Genomic DNA, 19,004 nt, shown 5'->3' with positions numbered 1-19,004 from the left:
TGACTTACCTGACAATGAAAAACTTATCAGTCTCCGACTTCCTTGCCCTTGGATTGAATCTTCATTGGTGATGCTTTTAAAAATCTGCTGGAAGAAAAATAATGGTGAGAGAGAGTAGTCTCAAATAACTCTTGAACAGACAAATTGCTTAGTAATTGTCTCTTTTTACAAATTCTTAGTTTTACAGCTAAGAATCAATTAGATGACCATTAATCAAAACAATGTTTTTACCCAGGTAATAATTTAACCATTAGTGGCCTAAGTCATCCCCTCCTGGAGACTCTTCCTTAAGAAAACAGAATGATAGAAAAATATTACTATAATTTTAACATGTCAGTTCCTCACCCAAAAAAGAACTGCTTATTAAACAGGAGATAAAAGTAGCGCATAGGGATGGGTATGTGGCTCTCATCCCTAAAAACAACTTCTGTCTTTATAACTTCTTCTTACTACTGTAGAAAATCTTGTTCTAGAAAGTTTATTGCATACAGGTGAGAAAGACTTCTGAGAGCTTACTAACACCCTGTGCAAAAAACAACTGTGAATTATGATTAACAATAGGCACCGAGAATGATCTGGGAAAAAAATAATAATAGTAAAAAAAAAAATCAATAGCTGACGCTTTGCACTCCACAGTTTAAGTTTTAATGTCAGTCTTTGGTTCAGCAAGTTTACCGGTGGGCTGCTGTTGTACAAATTAGGACCCAGGCTACCTTTTGGCCGTGATCAGAAATGGGATGCAAGAATGCCTTCAAGCCGGTGTCTGGGGTATCAGCAGGAACTCACCATCAGCAGGTTTTACCGCTGTTTCCCTGAACAGAGTGAGGCCCCTGGGAGCCGGACTGCAAGTTCAGCAGGGAGATGGTGCTACTATTACTACCTCCCACTGACTGTGGAGTCAAACCAAGTGCTGCTCTGCTCCCGGGAAGCCGCAGCTCCTTGCCGCTCCTGCCGTTCAGCTTTCAGGCAAAAAAGTAAAAGAGCATTTACGCAGGGAAGTTCCAATTTCCGCCAGAAAGCAGTAACTGAAGTCCCACTCAGCTGTGACTCATTGCTCAGTATATTAAATATTGTGTATTCAAGCTTAACTTAGAAAACAAGCTGCTCTTTGCCCCCAGAGAGTTCAAAACCTGGGCAAGAGGGCACAGCGGTCCAGCTTGTAGGGATTAAACAACAAGCACAGCTGGCAGGTCAAGATGCAGATGAGGCCTAGGTCACAAACATACAGGTTGAATTTAAATACCATTATAAAAAAAAAATGGGCTCTGCTGGACTTGATTTTTTGTCATGATTATCTTCCTTCTTGCAAGACTATTTAAATATGGAAAAAGGTACCGAGTAGAGCAGGACTATAAGTGAATTCCAGTAGAAACATCCCTATTGCATCACAGATAATTAGTTGCAATTGCACTTTTCAGCCTTCCCAGCTAAGCAGGTTTCAATATGTTTATTGAAGTCACCACCGATTTCTGGATAGAGACACGTTTAAATAAGAATATTATATGTGATGATAAGAAATTTATGCAACCTTTACCAGCCGAAGTTGTGATCCCACCAAGAAACAACGACATTTCCTTGTCAAGATGTATTTTTCATACTATGTCACTGCCTGACATTTATTACACATTACCCTTTAATGCTTACTACTTATGGTCTTTTCAGGATAGTAACTGGGCCAACCGACCTAGATACATGCACATTTGCAAAACATGTTCTTTTTCCCATTCCTTAAACATTTCTCTGGGGTTTTTAGATCTGCCACAAAAATCAGTACAAATAGTTTAACAGCCTATGCTTTGAACAGACTGGGGTGGACATGATGGGGATCCTGCAAATACCGGCCTATTCAAAAATTAAAAGTGTTGCTATTAAATGACCCTTGTGGGGCCCTGTCTACATGAGAGAAATTGTATCAAGACAGTTATACTAGAGTATTGTCGTGAATCCTGATATAGGCAAAGCAACCCCAGCATGGCCAAACCTTGGCAAAGCTTGGCATTATACAAAGACAACAATAACACATCCAGCCCTGTAAGTGAAACAACACAAAAATATTTATTTGCTCCTAAAGGATCCACCTACACCGCTCTGCCAAGTGCTCACCCCTCAGTCACACAATCATGGGGCCTAAAAGCCAGCCCTGCTGCATAAATGAATCATATACTCTTATACTCCCTAGTTTACCCCAGCGTGATTCTCTGAGATGCAGCGCTACATCAAAATGCTAGGCATTTTCATAATGCCTAGCAGTTAACCCCAGTAATCAGAAACACCTCACAACACTTTTTTGAAGCTTTTCCGATTTTCTTCCTGTCCGGGCAGCTGAGAAAGGGAACACATGGCGCAAAGGGTGAGAGGTGGTTATCGTTGGGCTGAGACCTGGGATGCGCCATTGAAGACTTCATACAACTGAGACAGGTATCTCCTCTACAGCCCTACCATCTACGCTCCTCATTTTCCAGAGGTCTGGTGGCACTTGTCTACTGCTCTCCCCACACTGGGACCTTCTCACCTGTAATACAGGTCCTCAGGTGCGGCAGGGCACGTGCCAGAGGGGGCTCGAGCAGATAGATGTCCTCTCTCAAAGGAAGGAACAGTTACGCACTCAGGGAAGGGTATTAGGAAGGTTGGGAAAGCGATTTTACTTTAATATTGGCATTTCAAGGAGTCAGAAGGAACAGTGTTGGAGAAGGGGAAGCTGCACCAGGAGCACAACGTGATTTAGCTCGCTGTGCCAAGCAAGCGGAGTACACAAGGCTTCTCCCCTCAGTGCCCTGACCACTCGAGGTCATTACATTTGCCCTGCTGTCCACCTGAAGGGAAGATTTTGGGACGCAACCGAACATCACAGGGACTTAAAAACAATTAAGGCAGATTTTCTGAAAAGAAAAAAAAAAAGCTATTTGCTGCAGTTCGGATTCACTCTTTTCTAATGCAATACCAGACTGTCCCCAGTAGTGAGGGCAAGGCCAAGAGCACTTGGTGCAGGGTAGGGCAAAGGAGGGTGCGTGGTCACCAACTGGGGCTCATAGTGTCTGGAGACCTGGGATGAGGAAGTGCACGGGCCACACTCTTCCTGCTTGCCATTTATCATGAAATAAATCCAGATCGATTTTAATGGCTACAATATAATTACGTTGGGAGTTTTGTCACTGTAAGTAAACCTTGAATTTAGTTATCAGGAGGTAAAAACCTCTGCATCTTCTCAACTGCCACTTAAAACACAGTTAGCTGACAGAAAGACAACATTCATCTCATCACTTGACATCCTATGGATGTGAAGTCCTTGGTATGAAAAGGAACAAATGTGATTTTCCCTCAATAACTTTGGTGCTCCTTTATGCCCTTGAAGTGAGAGCTCAGTCTGAATTAATTTACTATTTTTAGCTTATAATGTCACGTTTGCACATTGTGCAGTCCACCCTAATTACTTTACAAGTCCTGCCAATACGAAGCAGGATGAATACGCTTTTATTACATGCTTCTGTCATATCTAGATATGAAGAGATAGGACATGAGCTACAACTTCAAGCCCAGCTGAATCGCTCAAGAAAACCAAAGGCTTCCTGAACCAGATTCAAACCTCCTTTTGCTTTCCTTGCTTGTAATCAGAGCCGGTGTCATTGTCACTGATGGCAGTGCATGCACTCAAGCAGTTAGAGAAGCATCAGTACCTCCTTTAAAATATCCTCCAGTGAACACACACTGTAATATCTTCTGGTCTGCTACAGTTACCCAACCCCTGAAGCATGGCGAAAGACAACATCTAGAGCCCATGACAGCTATCTGTGAAACATGGAGAGTACTTGAGGTCAGACCCAAGCCTCTCAGGACTTGCTGAGCTCAGGAAAAGGTCCATGGTTGGTAGCGCTTTTCATTTTTTCAGTAGAGGAAAAAAAAAAGAAGACAGAAGGCTAAAAATAATACAGTTTTATTCTAACACCACTTTTCCTTGTGAGTAGTTCCTGCAAATGCTGGAGGGAAGTTATGTGACCCTGAATGAGAAAGGAGACAGGCTTCACACTAGCAAACGGAGCCCTTGAGACTCCCTCCCTCTTAAGCCACAGTGTATGTCTTACGAAAAAAAAAATAATCTTGAGAAATCCCAGAGTACTACAGTCCATCAGCTCTTGCTGAAGCAAAATTCCAAGTTCACCAATAAAACTTTGTCTAAGCAGAAGATAAGAAACAGAGACCCTCACAGCTAATTAAATCTCCAAAAATACCTTACCCTTCACCAGTCTACCTCGATACACGGAAGAGTAACAAGGACAATGGTCTTGGTCCTGAAAGTAAAGTGGCTTACAAGGCACACCCTGGGTGGTGCTATACTAGAAAATCTGCGTTTGAGAACCACAACGACCAGTAATAGTGCAGGTAAAGCGTGCTTTGCACCACTAAGTCACTTTTAGCATATTTGTATATTGTGCAGGCCAACTTAGCTATTTTAAAAGTTCTGCTGATATGAAAAAGGATTAGTATGATTTTATTACATGCTTCTACCACAGCTGGACAGGCACAGCAACAAATACAAGTACTTACTCCTTTTCCCACACACAGCAACAGAAAAACACTGTTATGCCTTAGTCTTAACATTCTATAACACACTGCTCTCCAGAAAGGCATTTTTGGCCCCTGTGGCCACATGAGGAGGTTCAACAAAGCTAGGCAAATTTTCTTTTCCTGTAAGTAGAAGAAACATCTGGTTTAAGAAATCTTACTCTTCAGCCAAACGTTACTGTATCAGTAGCTTCCACTGCAAAAGAATAACAACATTTAATGATCATAACTGATATCAATTATCTCTCATGGACCAGCATTGCTTACATTTAAAACAGAGGAAACTGCAGTGATGTTAAAAACAGTGCTGCACTAGCTGTTTGTATTTGTTGACTTCATATGGTGAACATAATGGATGTGAACTAATTCTCAATCCAATCAGGTTACACGTTTAAAGGGTGCTAATTAAAACCTAGAATATTTTACACTGACAGAATGGATTGTATCTACAGTAATATTTAATGAGGATTAAATAGTCCGGAACTGTAAACTGGCAAAGAACTAGCCTGGACCATACTATTTATGAGAGCTTCTCTTTAAAAAAGCAGATCTAAGAACATATCAAAGTATTCAGAGTGGCTCACGCTTCCAAGCGGTACTATCCAAACCTGTATGGAAGATGGAAGTCTACAATGAAAGAAAACTGGACACTAAAAAAGTAAAGCAAAGTATTTTCTGTTTGTATACACTGGCTCTGAGGATGAAAAGAAGTGGATGACAGCACTGCAAGAAGGAAAGGCTGTGACCCATGCTTAATTCAAATCACAAGTGAAAAATAGCCTCAACTCAGTCCCAAATTGTGCATCAGCTAACAGAAAAAATATGGCTAGATGTGTCAGAACTAAAGACCTGGTGTCGCAGAGCTGGGGAAAAAGACAGGCTGTCCAGTAACCGCCTGCACTACGCTTGCTTCAAGCTCCAGTTCTCTGTTCTCTGCTTTTCAAGAGCACTAAACTTGCCTGCAGATTTAAAGCAAAATAAATAAGGTTAATAGCCTGAGTTCAACAGTCAAGAGCAAAAGAAGCTTCTGATACTGATAGACACTGAAAGGCCTCTGACTCCTTTCACGTGTTCGCATCCCTCAGTTCATCTGAGATGTAAGAAGGGTCCAAAACTCCCCAGCCCGACGCAAGGTCACGGTACCAGTTTCCACTCCGCACAGCCTTGCTGATCTCAGTTTAATCAGCTTTGAGCTATTGTTTTAGCAGACCTGCGTGTACATGAGACGGGTGTCAAGAAGAGTTCCTCAAAAAATTATTCTCCTCTAACCTAGTTCTGCTGCCTTTTGCTGTTGCCCTTTTGATTTCACTGAACTCTTAATATTAGGACAACTCTCTAAGCAAGTGGCAAATGGCTTACATTTTCCACAGCTCAGTAGTGAAGGGTCTATTCACAGTAAAAAAATATAAGACATCATGCCAAGTTCATGCTTCACATTGTGCCATCCCTCTTCAGAGAGGTAACAGTCCTCAGTAGATCTGCAAATCAGTGAATGCTCCTATTTCCTTCTACTGCTGAATTTAAAAAGAAATAGTTTTTTGGGGAAAAAAGTTGACTAAATAAACACAGACTAAGTGCTTCTTTTCTGCCCATCACTTGACTTCTTCCACATCTTGGGAACACAGGGTGCACTGGGACACATAAGGGGTGAATTGTGAATGGAACAAAAAGAGACCTGAGCTCCATGACTGTCACTGACAGAATTATGGCTATAATCCCAGGCACCACTTTGACAATCTAGCCCTAATTAGTGGCAGGGCTTCAGCTACAACCTTCACTCTGTTAACAGAATTATCCAGCTCTTGAATGCAGTATATTCCACTTATCCTGTTAGCTAGTTAAGCCACTGTGCTGGCACCATAGTATTTTTCTATCCGGTGCTTCCAAACAGCAGCCAGTTTCTCCAGCAGCAGAGCTTAACTCCCTGCTGGGCTCTCTGCAGCCAGCTCACATCCCTCAAGGACTGTGACCACACACACAGAGAGTCTTCCCCATGTGTCACAGTCAGTGCCATTCTAGCTTTCTAATGCACCGCCATCTCAATACCATTCTCTAATTAAGGGGAGAATTTGCCTTTTGTGGGTGTATGGCAATTGCCCTCTGTCTGCCGAAAGCTCCTTTTGCCTCATCTTGCAGCAGTGTTTATTGATTACTTCATTTGTTCCCAGGAGACATAAGTTTTTCATTCCACAATCTTCTCTCCTAGAAACCCTTAAAAATTGGAGCAAGGAAGTGAGTAAACATTTTTTTCCCCATTGAAAATGTTACGAATTCTTTCAGTGGATTCTAGAAGACAAACCCTGAAAGCCAAACTAAATTAGGACCAAAAAAAAAAAAATCACTGTTTAGCATCATCAGTAAAGTCCTCTAGAAGGCAACTACCAACAGGCTTATGACAAGAGGACATTCAATGACAGCACATACCAAGTGTATGAGATCTCCACGTTGGCATGAAGACGTTTCCTATTCCCCAGTCTACCCTATGTGGGTAGAATGCTCTTTCAGCATAACTAGAAGCTCGAATAGGAATGTTAAGAGCAACCATTTTCAATTAAAGCAAAAACGAAGATTGAGGTAACAAATCATTATCTCCCACAGAGTCCAGTATCTTTTTCTTCCAAAATTTTATTAGATTCAGCTTTTTTATTGTTTCAACAGTTCTGCCTAATAAACTTTGGCAATCTTTGGCGGCAGAGGAAAAGCTTTGATTAGAGATTCTGATCTTCCTTCACTCTTTGAAACTTCATTTAAATAAACTCCTAGATTTGCAGATACTTAAACACAATCATATATGAATGTGGATAGGCTTGTGCTTTCTGGGTCGACGGCTGGATTACGTTTAAGCAGCAGCCGTTTTTCCTTTACATGTCGCAAGCTTTTGGGAGGACTGCTTTCTGCAGCATCTCTCACCGAGTGCTCACACATTGGCTCTGACGCTGCATGCTATTTGATGCCAGTGAGCCTTTGAGCATGAACAAGTCTCTCAGCAAGTTTAAAGTGGTCCAAAGAATGACAGTAGTTTACATCCCCAACGTGCAAACAAAACTCTGGTGGAGTTAGCAGGGAAGAAGGCTCCTTGCAGCTTATAAACAGCTCTGTGCTTCCCAGACCTACCATCGTTCACAAAAAAGCCTCTAAGAAAATCTGGGTTTATGATCAGATTTACATCAGGCACTCAACTAATGCAGGACAAGATCAGCCTTGTAAACCTGACAGGTCCGTACACAGAGTATTAATGTGCTTAAGCACCCCGATGGCAAGAACTGCTTGTAAATATTATCCTCTCAGGAACAGCTAAGCAAGACTACAACCCACTGAAATAACCAGGAGGTTTCCCATTGACAGGTGAGATAGGCCCATTGGGCACTGTTTGCATCCTGTAATTCTGCATAACATTTGCCCCTGTAGACTCCAAATTCAAACTTTTCAAGAAAATGTTTTGTTTGTATGGAGAACTAAAAAATTGCTGGTAACACCTTTTCTCTTTGCACTATGAAATGATGAGAGCAATCAAAACATAGGGCATATACAGTGGAAATACTCTAAACTCTGACAAATCCGTGATGCCTTTGGAAGGCAGGAAACTGTATTAGGCAGCAGTTTGTGCTTCCAGGCAGCCTTCGTTAGAGCTTCAGAAACTCCTCACTCTTCTAATGTAGTTTTGTTGGGACAAGTACATAGATGAGTAATGCTCACACGTGTGAGAGACAACCATATCCTTCAGCTAAGCTGTATTTGAAAAACAGCTCAATGCATTAATCTTGCTGTCAAAGAGTCTGGACGAGGGAGCCAAGTCAATGACCCTTTACGCCATAAAAGCAGCAGCAAGGCAGTGAACAATGCCCATTCTTCTAAATGAATGCCCCAAATATCAATTCACTATGAATACCATTATTTACAGAAGTGAGTTACAGACTCTTTACTTTCAACCTTGGATCCTACTTTAGACAGAAATGAGGCGACTACAGAGATTTATAGTCTGATTTCAAAAATAGAGAAATATCTCTGCTACTTCAAAATGTCCCTAAAACTTGCTGAATTACTAATAAAACATTTGCACTCCACAGAGCATTTTTCTAGATATCATGGCACAGAAAGGATCAAGCTGAGGAAAAAAAGCACACCAAACCTTCTCCTTTTACAGTATCTACAGTCACTTAGTTAATGCAGCCTCGTTCATAGTCAGTGTTTTTCCCATGTGTCTTTTGGGAGATCCATCAGACCCATCACAAACTGCTTATCATACCTCAGTAAACCCATGGGAGTTTTTTTGCTTGCTTGTTTGTGTGATTGGGGTTTTTCTTTTTTAGAATAGCCTTCATCTTCATATTTGGCTACTGCTGGCTACAGCATTCACAGTTTTGGTTTTCTTAGTTTGCTGCTTTCTAGAGCAGCAGGCTTTTGAAAAGTCAACAGCCTTCTCCAGCGAAGTGGGCTTGTGGGAATACTGATTGTAATCCAACTGCCATAGAATAACCAATGTTGGAAGAGATCTCCTAAAGTCTGGCCCTTCAGTCAAAGCAGGACCAACGTAGAGCAGGCCACTCAGGGCCCTGTCCAGTTGAGCTTTGAGTATATCCAGGGATGGAGATCTCACAAGTTCTCTGGGCAACCTATTCTAATATTTGGCTACTGTCTTGAGAAAAAAACCCAGTAAACTCCTGAGGTCTAATCAGAACATCCCTTGTTGCAACTTGTGTCTAGGGCCTGCTGTCACTTCACCATGTACTGTGAGAAGAGTCTGCCTCCTTCCCTACAACCTCCCATTAGGCAAAGGCATCAGCAACATCCCACCCAAGACTTCTCTTAACACTGAACAAATCCAGCTCTACCTCTGCTACTGCTCATATGCAATGTCAATGACCAATCTGAAGGATGAAGAAAACAGGGGCCAGACTCATCCTGAAAATCACTGTGGTGGGGTGTTACAGCAAACTTGAGATATGGCAAAGACTTCTGGGGGGAAGCAGCATTTACAAAATCCAACCTCCAATAACAGTTGAATTCACTACAGCAATTTAGTCATCACAGAAAGCATCCTGAAGGATTTGGCCTGCTGCATATTAGATGCAAAAGACTTCTGGACATTAAATATGACAGGAGGGGAAGGGGATGTCAACTAAATGCAGGAGCGCTGTCATTGCAAAGAAATCATTAACTACAATGTGTATAATGACATAATTCTTGAAAATCTTAAGGAATAAATCACATCTTATAGGCAAGAGAGGTGTGTTCTGTTGCATCTGTCAGTTTTGATGGAAATCAGTGCAGAATTCATCTCAAACACTTCAGTCAACCCTGTGAAACCATTCTGTAGCAGAGCAAGGCAAGGCAGAGGTTCATACCCCACACTACATGCACCACCCACATCCTGCTCATCCAGTACTCATACGGAAGAAAACCAGCTCCTATCCCCACATAAACTCCATGTCCCCTGCTCCCCAGACCCATCCCCTTGACAAACACACTCATGTGAAAGTAGGTGTATTCTGAACAAAACATCTCCCCCTCATTCCCACCGGCAACATTTCTGCCCTCTGCCAAGCAAACAGCACATCCATCCCTTCCTTCCCTGCGCAGGCAGCCCCCATGCTCACTCATCTGCAGCTGTATGAGCGGTGATGGGCAAGGATAGGAGAGCAGAGCTGAGCTGTTGCTGCTGCCACTGCTGGAGCTGGAAACCAAGCTGAGCAGAGGCTGGTGTTCTGCAATGAGGCTGCCCTTCCAGCAGCAACTCTCACTCTGCTCTTCTCTTTCCTGCAGTATCAGGAACAAAACTTTCTTGGTCAGCGTCCAAAACTTTGGGCTATGTGGAAGCAGGTCTGCTCCAAGCCACCTCCTCGGACCATGCCCCCTTAACTAGTTGGAAAGAGAAGAACAAGAGACACAACTTTTCCCTTCCCATCTTGGGGCAGGCTGTGCTGCCTGCCAGTCTGCAGTGAGACACAAAGGATGACTGCTGAATATGGAAGTCAATTTTGACCCCTCTGAAAGTGGTAAGAGTTTGGCCACTGACTTCATAGCATTAATATTTTATCCTCTTCTGCTACAGTAGCATTCTATATTCCTCAACTGCAGGATACTGAAGCAGCCTGTGCCGACCCTTGCCATCAATGATGCATCACTCACAGCAGAAAGTGAGGATGTCACGAGACAGACTTGGTAGTTTCCCTCTCCGTTCCTCACCCTCAAATGCACAACTGAAAAATAGATGTGCAAAGCCTGAGCATCCTTTCAGTAGCAGCAGCTCCAAAAAGCATGAAGACTCACAGGGTGCTGCTGCACAGGGTAGGGAGACTGCGGCAAAACCAGCGGACCTGCAAGCTCAAAGCCTTGAACGTAGGCATAGCTCACCCTGACAGCAAGGCAGATCTCACATGCCTGGCTGCACCTGGCAGCTTTTACCACCCCACTTGGAGGCTCACACAGCGACCACTATCAGCCAGCTGTCCGAGAGGCAGCCAAGTGGTCCCAAAGGCTGGTTGGGGCCAGAGCCCAGCATGCTTTTCAGGCTGCCTGGACCTCCTCACCAAGAAGCTCTTCACAACCGTGAAAGAAAGCAGCCAATAAAAATGTGAAAGAAATGAACTAGAAAAGGAAAAAAAAATGGAAAAAGAAAAGGGAAAAAGAGGAAAGGGAAGGCCTACAAAAGAGTGGAAAACAACGAAAGGAGTAGTGGAAAATGCTGTGAGGAAAGCAAGCAATTAATTTCTAAAATCTCCAGATCTTCCACATCCTAACAAATTCCCTTTCTCCCTTTCAGATACATCTCAAAAAACCCAAACCAAACACCAAAAATCCACCCTCAACTATGATCAGTACAGCTTTGTTAGAACTCAAACCTGATGGCAGCAGCTTTCAAATGTGCCTGCTGGCAAAGATAAGTTAGATCCTTTTGGGAAAATCAAGAGAAATAAATAGGCTGCTATTAAAACCAAGGTTTCCTGACAACTAGTGGCATCTCCAGACTTTTCCAGTATTGAGCTTAACTATTCCCATATAGCTGAATCATCTCTAAGGCAACAGACACTGGTTGCCCTCAAATAATTCACCTCTGGAATCACAGTCCTAGTACAGTCATAGTCTGCTAGACAAAAGGTCATAAATGTGTTGGTACCTGAAATATAGTACATTATACATTTCGTGAACTAAACTTTAACAATTGCCCAGGGCGAGTTAGGTAGTATGAGCGACGCTGGTGGTCCTTTGCTAAGAATATCAACAATGTGGTCTAAATTCATGTGGTTTATACTTCTGTTCACCATAAAGTCCTACTGCATTGCCACAAGGTCAAAAAAGGCCTCAATATAAATAAAAATCAGACTTGTTGAGTTAAAAAGGGAACTGTGTAAGAACAATTTAGTTGCTTTCCATCAGACTTTACAGACGTAAGAATTTAAGCCTGCTTTTAAACTGGAGATGTTAAGTGGGGAGGGGCTGCATGCTTTCAGCATGGATGGAAATGTGCTTGTCTGAGAACTCAGCTAGCTAGCTGGGAAAAAAAAAACAGATATTTAATGCACGTGGAAAATGTTTCTCAAGAGATTTCAAGGATTACACACGAACAAAGGGTTCAAAATTCTATTTTAAAAATATTCTTACGCACATCCGCTGATCTATAACATACTGACCTACATTGATTTCCCCACTTGAACCTCTTTTGTTCTTAATCTTTCATAGAAGTAATAATTATAGCAAAAGTGATTTAGAAAAGTATGCAATATTATATAACTGCATTCCGTGAGCAAAACTATGTTAAGAGAACATGATTATCGCAAACTCCTATAAACCAGGAAATGTAAACCTAAAAGATAACTGTGAAGCACTAAGTCTGCCTCTTGATGAACATAAATGGTAATACTTCTTTCCTTTTTTAGCTATCTCTGATCATAACCTTTTCCCCATATAACATTATAGATATGTTTTTGGATCACCTGGGTTTTGTGAGAAGTTACATACAGGCAATCCAAGATATACTTGAGATTCAGCTAAAACAAAAACCTAAAAACCGAATCATTGGCAGAAAAGAAATGGGAAATACACAACTGAAAAGTAAGAGTAGAAAACATGAGAAGCAAAAAAAAAAATTAAAAAAAGCAGCAAGGCGGAAAGGATGACATGATCATGATAAGGCTTGCATGTGCAAATGGGCATACACAGAAAACAACATTGGTGCACGCTACACTGGAAGGGCAGACATCTGCAGGCACTCAGGCATACTGGGTCATTGAAACTTTTTAGCTTTCAGTCACCACCTGCTCTTCTCTTTCACCCACTTAGGGCATTTCCACTGAAATAACCTGTGAGTTAACACCACACACATTCAAAACGACCTGCAAATCTACACGTTATAAACGTGTGCAAGTTCACCTCAGTCATCTCCGCAGTCATGTCTGCTGATTTTTTTATAGGTTATCTGGGTATGGGTTATTTCAGGACAGATTTTAAGTACTAAGTATTTTTATAAAGGGTCATGCATTGTGAAATTACAATAATGTTCTTCTCTCCCCAGATCTTCCTCCAATCCCCCCTTCTTCACAGAACTAAGGAAAGCGGACAAGGAAACAAAAGGAAGATATTTCAAGGAAGTTATTCTGCTTTACGCTGGCTGCTGGAAAATCCAATCAGGACTAAAGCCGATGGCATCTATCAGCTCCAGCAGAGATGAAACTTCATTGCAGGATTGCGCAGAGAGGTTCAGCGCAGGCTTCAGATCTGGCTTTGGCAAGTCTTACAACCTCTTTCTTTTCCCTCCGCGTGTCTGGCTGTTTGGCTGGCTGCTGCTTTGAGGTAAAGAAATTCTCCCAGTACTTGAAAACTGCCACGTTAGGGAACGCTAGCTGTAAAATTTGCTGAAAGCTGCTGAGAGAGAGACTAGTCACGCAGTTGTCCGTCTCAGCTTAAGTTCATACCTTGGGCTGTATTCAGATACAAGCAACGTGGATATGCGGACACGAGACGAGGACTTGTACCTACTTCCATGCTTTCCTCCCATCTCTTTCTAGCTGGCTGCAGGAAACAAAGCACCCTTTACCTCAGGAATATGTAATTCCAACAAACCTTCTGTTTAAGTCGTGGGTGTTCAGAGACTTTATAATCTGTGTATCTACCCAAGAATTTGCCAGGGTTCTCAACTATGCATCAAAGCTTTGTAAAATTATACTTTGCTTCTGCACAGCAAATTCACCACTAATATAATTCAGTTCATTTCTCATCTGTGTGTCCTAAAAACTTCCTTCACATCTGTAAACCTACAGGCTACAGCTCTGATTGCAACATAGAGCACAGGGCAGCTTGGTCAGTGCATCAAGAGTCCCCAAGAGACTCCAGATATGTCTCTATGCTCTTTTCTGCACAGAACACAAATTTTACTCAACTCTTATAAGTTACTTGCATTATACTCAAGAGTAGCTGTCCAAAGCATCATGCCTTATAGCAAAATAAGTAATTTAAAATGGCCAGGCAAAGAAACACAATGTAAATGTCAAGCAAATTTTACCCAGCCTGTATTTCTGCAATAGATCACCTAGCCTTTGAGAGAAAGACCCGCTAAATCAGCAGGAAGATCTCTATTACTTTGGTGGATCTGGCTTTCACATTCCTATGATCTACACCCAATAGACTTAAAAACTGTAGCCACATCTTTTTAAGCATCTCTCCCTGCAGATTAAGCTTCCTCTTCCCTTTTCGCTTTGCAGCTGTCTGCGACCCAGCAGCAGATACTGTTACACAAACCACCACCTTCAAGAAATAAGATAAGCCTCCGACATTCTAACATTGTTTTAGAAATCACTGATCACTTACAAGCAAAGATATTTAAAAAATAAACCCATAAGCTGGTAATTCTGCTGTATTTACCAAGTTTTCCTGATGTCCTCTTCGTATCATCACAGAGATAGTACGAGAGTTTTACAAAACAAGTTCCTTCATCGCCCCAGCTCCATCTGCTTATTTTGCCTTGTTCATTGTAAGCTCTTAAAGAATCATTTGGGATTTTATTCATTGCTTTGAATAAGCAACAAGTTCGTGTTTTTCCCTGTACTCCTTTTAAAATTTATTCAACTTCTTTGGAAGGCCTATCTACACAAACAGTTGTCTCTCAGCTAATATTTGCATTCCTTCCTCAACATGAGTCATTTCTTCTTTAGTCTAATCTAATGACCATGGCTTAGTATGCTAATTTGACACATCAGTCAGAAACCTGGCCACCGCATTCTTCAGCATGGCTAACACTTGCTCGTAAGTCCTCTGCTTTGTCTCATCAGCTAATAGGAGTTAATAGCAGATTGAAGATTACAACAACAACTTCCATTTGCGAATTTCTAGCCCTTTCAGAGAACATTAATTCTTAGCATACAGCTGAGAGGTAACACATTGCCACCCACATCTGAGATGAAATATAAAGACATCCAACAGCAGTGCAGCAGCTTTGTTATATAAACAAAGCCAGACAAGACATGAAAAAAAAGCTGAACTAATTTGAAATCGCAGGTACTAAAGATGGATCATAATTGCCCAAATTAGAATCTGAACAAGTAGAATTCATGCATTAATTCAGCTATTTTTGAAAAAGTGTCAGTATTATCTTAACAACCACCAGACCACAGGCTTCTTATCTTGATGAAAATGCAGTGACCTCCCAGAAACACTGGACTAGAACTTACTTCCTGGGTCATGGAGTCTAACACATACAGCAACTAGTACATCTCATCCCAACTGATGCAGATTTCTTTGCCAATCAACACAATTCCTGCTTCAAAAGTCTTCTAGCTCAGTTGCAATTCTACACAAAACCATGTGGTTATCATCCAGACTGAAAATTTCCTCTCTCTTCCTGTATTGTTATATAAACACAAAGAACTTCCTCAACTCATGAGTACTGGAGGATATCAGAGGTTCTGAAAAAAGCTTGCTTACACCTTCAAGAAGAATCTCATTTTGTATTAAACATTGTGGGAGAGGTGATTCAGATCAGAATCACCCGATGCTCGTAGATGCTTCTAAAGCACCTTAGAAGAACATGAGTAAAAGGAGACATAGTAAAACTATAAGCAATGCTAACTGGTACAGAGATAGAAGATCAAGAGCTTCTAATCTCTATCTCCATTAATCCTGGGAAAAGAGAATGAAAATGAACAACAGTAAATTCAAAATGGAGGAAAGCATGGATTTTTTCCTTGCAAGGCCTAATTAAAGGGCAAAATTTGTTACTGCAAGGACACAGAAAGGCCAAGAATTTAACAAGACTAAAAAAAGGTGATGGATGGCAATCAGGAATATCCAGAATTTCTATAACATATGTTAATAAAAAAATCAATGACCTAAGCAACTGCTTACTAGGTGTGCCTACCTTACCAATGCATTGCACAGGACTTCTTTTTTTGGTGCAGATTTGACTTGCATCTTTATGTCGTGGCTTGTGGTACACATCCAAGCGTACAATTGATTAGCCCAAAATTGCTTCCCTGTTGCGATGACTTCCAGTCATCAAGCATGCTACTTGCAACATGGACACAAGTTTTTCCAACAGCTGACCCCTTTTTGCTTATCCAGCACACACTGAGAAAGGGCAACTGGTGAACATGTTACGCCCAGTAAAGTCATGATGTGGACAGGCAGTCCTGGAAGCATAACGGAGCACAAAACCAAACCCTGGTCCTTTCCTCTTCATGCTTCATCAGGCAGTACTGCAGACATACCCAACTTGACCCAGAGGATTTCATGCCCATGCACTGCAGGATTCTTGTAGCTTACACAGTCCGGGGTGTTGGACTAGCTGGATACTGGAGAGGATTCAGCTTGGCTGTATTCCTGTTCCTCCCCCCCCACCCCCCGCAGTGAAAACTATATTTTTTTAAAATCAAGATTTTGCCAAGTATAAATGGTGCTCTCAACTAAACAATAGTCTAATATGCACAAAAAAATGGCTAGAACACAACGTGCTCTTTTTTGAATCCATTAGAGCAGACCTCCAGACCATCCAGTGAGACCTAGGGTCAATGTGTACAAAATCGGCAATAACAAATCAAACTGATAAATGCAGGGGGAAAGGGCAGAAATAATCTGTTCTCTAAAGCAACATCAAACCAAATCTTTTTGCAACTTCTGAAATGATACATACTGGAAAGGTGCATCATGTAGCCTAAAGTACCTCTAGTAAATTAGCTGGCGTTTACCCAAAATCAGATTCATGCCCTACCGTAGCAGGTAACTTCCAGAAGGGAAGAAGGAAGACGTGCTTCATTCAGAAGTCTGTCAGCTTCACCTCTGAAGCGCATTCCACAAATCTAAGTCCTTCCTTCCTCCTTCAACAAAACTTGAAATATCTGCCCTTGTTCCCACTGTATAATTGGAGGAACTGCACTGTTTTTCACGGATCTGACCAGACGCGTGAGGGAGCATGTAAGAAAATAAAAGGCCAAAGCATAGATGATTATACTAGTGCAGTGTGCTGACCAGTCGCTGATCTTTCCATAATTTACTAAACTACAGAAGGGAGTAATATGAAGTGCAGGCTATTAGTACGGCTATTATGTGACCATAACAAGAGACATTCAGAAAGCAAGTGGCTGGGAAATACCAGACACGTATTGAACTTATTAACAAATAAATGGCTTGTGTAATGATCTTCTTGGTGCTGCTGAAATAAAATCACTCCAGTTCCCATCTATCAAGCTTTTTATTTCTTCACTTCAACTCTGTGCTGCACTACAAGTCTGCTAATTAAACCACTCTAAATATACGTTTAGAAGTTCATACAGGATCAGATGCCCAATAAGGCTAAATTTGACCCAAGTGTTTCTTTTGAACAACGTGTGCAGAGAAACTAGGGCAACAGGGAGAAGCCCAAAATTAGCGCAACTGATATGCCAAGTGAAGAGTAGGCTGTGGCCAGTGATACCTAGGGATAGCTCAGCAGCTCCACAATTACCACTGCTTAATTAGAGTCCATAAGAAGGCAAAAAGCTGACAACATTTTAATGCAACACGTGCAAATAGTGGTCTTAACCTGGCTTTTTTTCTGTCCCTACTCAGCTTTTCTGACTGCATAACTGCACGTTCAGGCTAGCGCAGTAGGAAAAAGTCTGACGGATGAACATTTAAAGAATTGTTTTGCTTAATAATTTAACAGATGCTAGCTTTTTCTTATGTGATCTCTTCCCTGTTTAAATCCATCGCAGCTATGCCTACAGCAGTGCATGGTGTGCAAAATAAAATGCGTTTTGAAGCTACCAGGCACCTAAGCATGCCTGCACTGCTAAAAGAGAACTAAAAAAGACAATGTCAGGACCTCTGCAACTTCCACTTCAGATCGCTCATGTTCCACTCTCCAGTGCACTGAACAGGACACGCTCCCCAGCCACCCTGCCTATATCGGCCACAGCCTTTCTGTGCTTGAAGCGGCTGGTACTATGCCAGGGATAAATTTGATACATAAGGCCAGTTCTTTCATGCTGCGGTATATTACCTGTATTCACCACAGGATGCAAAAGAGCACCGGCTTTCAATGCATCAGCAAGATGTGCAGAGTCGCTGCTTGATGCAGGACTCTGTCGATTGTTTCAAAGCGGCACAGCCAGCACAGTGAACGTCCTCCTTGGCGACAAGTACCGCCTTCGAGAGAAGTGCTGTGCTGAGCCATGCTGCCCTGCTGCCCTGCATCACACTCACACCGCACAGGTGGCTCGTCTCCCTTCTCCTGGATGTGCAGTCCCTGAAGATGCACGTGAAATATGCAGGTGATTTAGTGCAGAAAAAGCACTGAAGAGTATTTTGGGCACATCTTTTCCAATCTGTTCTGATTTTTGTCACCAAGCCTAATTTTAGGTGCTTGTATTTGAAATTCCATTACAATGATCAAATACACTACATCTCCACCTTTCCTAGAGACAGATCAGGAAATTATGAAGGCTGCAAAATTAAGTAATTTTTAAATATGCAAACAGCTGTGCACTGGAAAGCAGAGACATTCCTTCTGGCTTGGAACATTAAAAAAAGAGCATACCTGTATGTTGAGAGTTATGGGCTGCTGCTCAGGAAATCAATACTGATGTTCACAGAGAAAATTGTTTGTACCTCCCCTGCTCAGTTAGTGCTTGTTATATATAATAAATTCTGAGCACTTACCTCTTGTAAGCGGTGTAAGTCTATGAATGGGGGGTGATAGGAGTTTGAACCACAATGAGATGGGAAAGTCGATATCAAGAAAGGGAAAAAAGCCACCAGGCACAGAACTGGATCATTTGTCAGTTTAACTATTGACATATCTGAAATCTGTCATAATGAAAATGCTGCTTGAAGTGATTCTACTTGCTAATTCTATTCTGTTTTGAAAGATTCAGCCAATTTGAAAAACCTGAAACAATTCCAGTAAAGGTAGTGGGGTTTCGGCACACACTCCACACCTTTACTGAATCAGGACTGTAAGAGCCAGTACTATCGAA

General features: G+C 41.8%; 1 protein-coding gene across 6 annotated transcripts in view; it reads right to left on the bottom strand.

Moving 5' to 3' along the window:
* The window catches only part of HECW1 (HECT, C2 and WW domain containing E3 ubiquitin protein ligase 1), a 296,546-nt gene that overhangs the window by 100,968 nt on the left and 176,574 nt on the right, over nucleotides 1–19,004 (bottom strand). For 4 of the 6 annotated variants that reach the window (XM_074575619.1, XM_074575623.1, XM_074575621.1 and 1 more), the window contains one exon: nucleotides 9–84. In XM_074575619.1, the coding sequence (XP_074431720.1) occupies nucleotides 9–84 (76 nt within the window). Of the gene's footprint in view, nucleotides 1–8; nucleotides 88–19,004 lie in introns of all 6 variants that reach the window. The other 2 variants (XM_074575620.1, XM_074575622.1) reach the window with 1 other exon arrangement.

This window comes from Larus michahellis, chromosome 2, assembly GCF_964199755.1.
Source record: "Larus michahellis chromosome 2, bLarMic1.1, whole genome shotgun sequence".
NCBI lineage: Eukaryota > Metazoa > Chordata > Aves > Charadriiformes > Laridae > Larus > Larus michahellis.
Note: the sequence above shows the minus strand (reverse complement) of the source record. Positions and strands in the feature narration are given on the sequence as shown.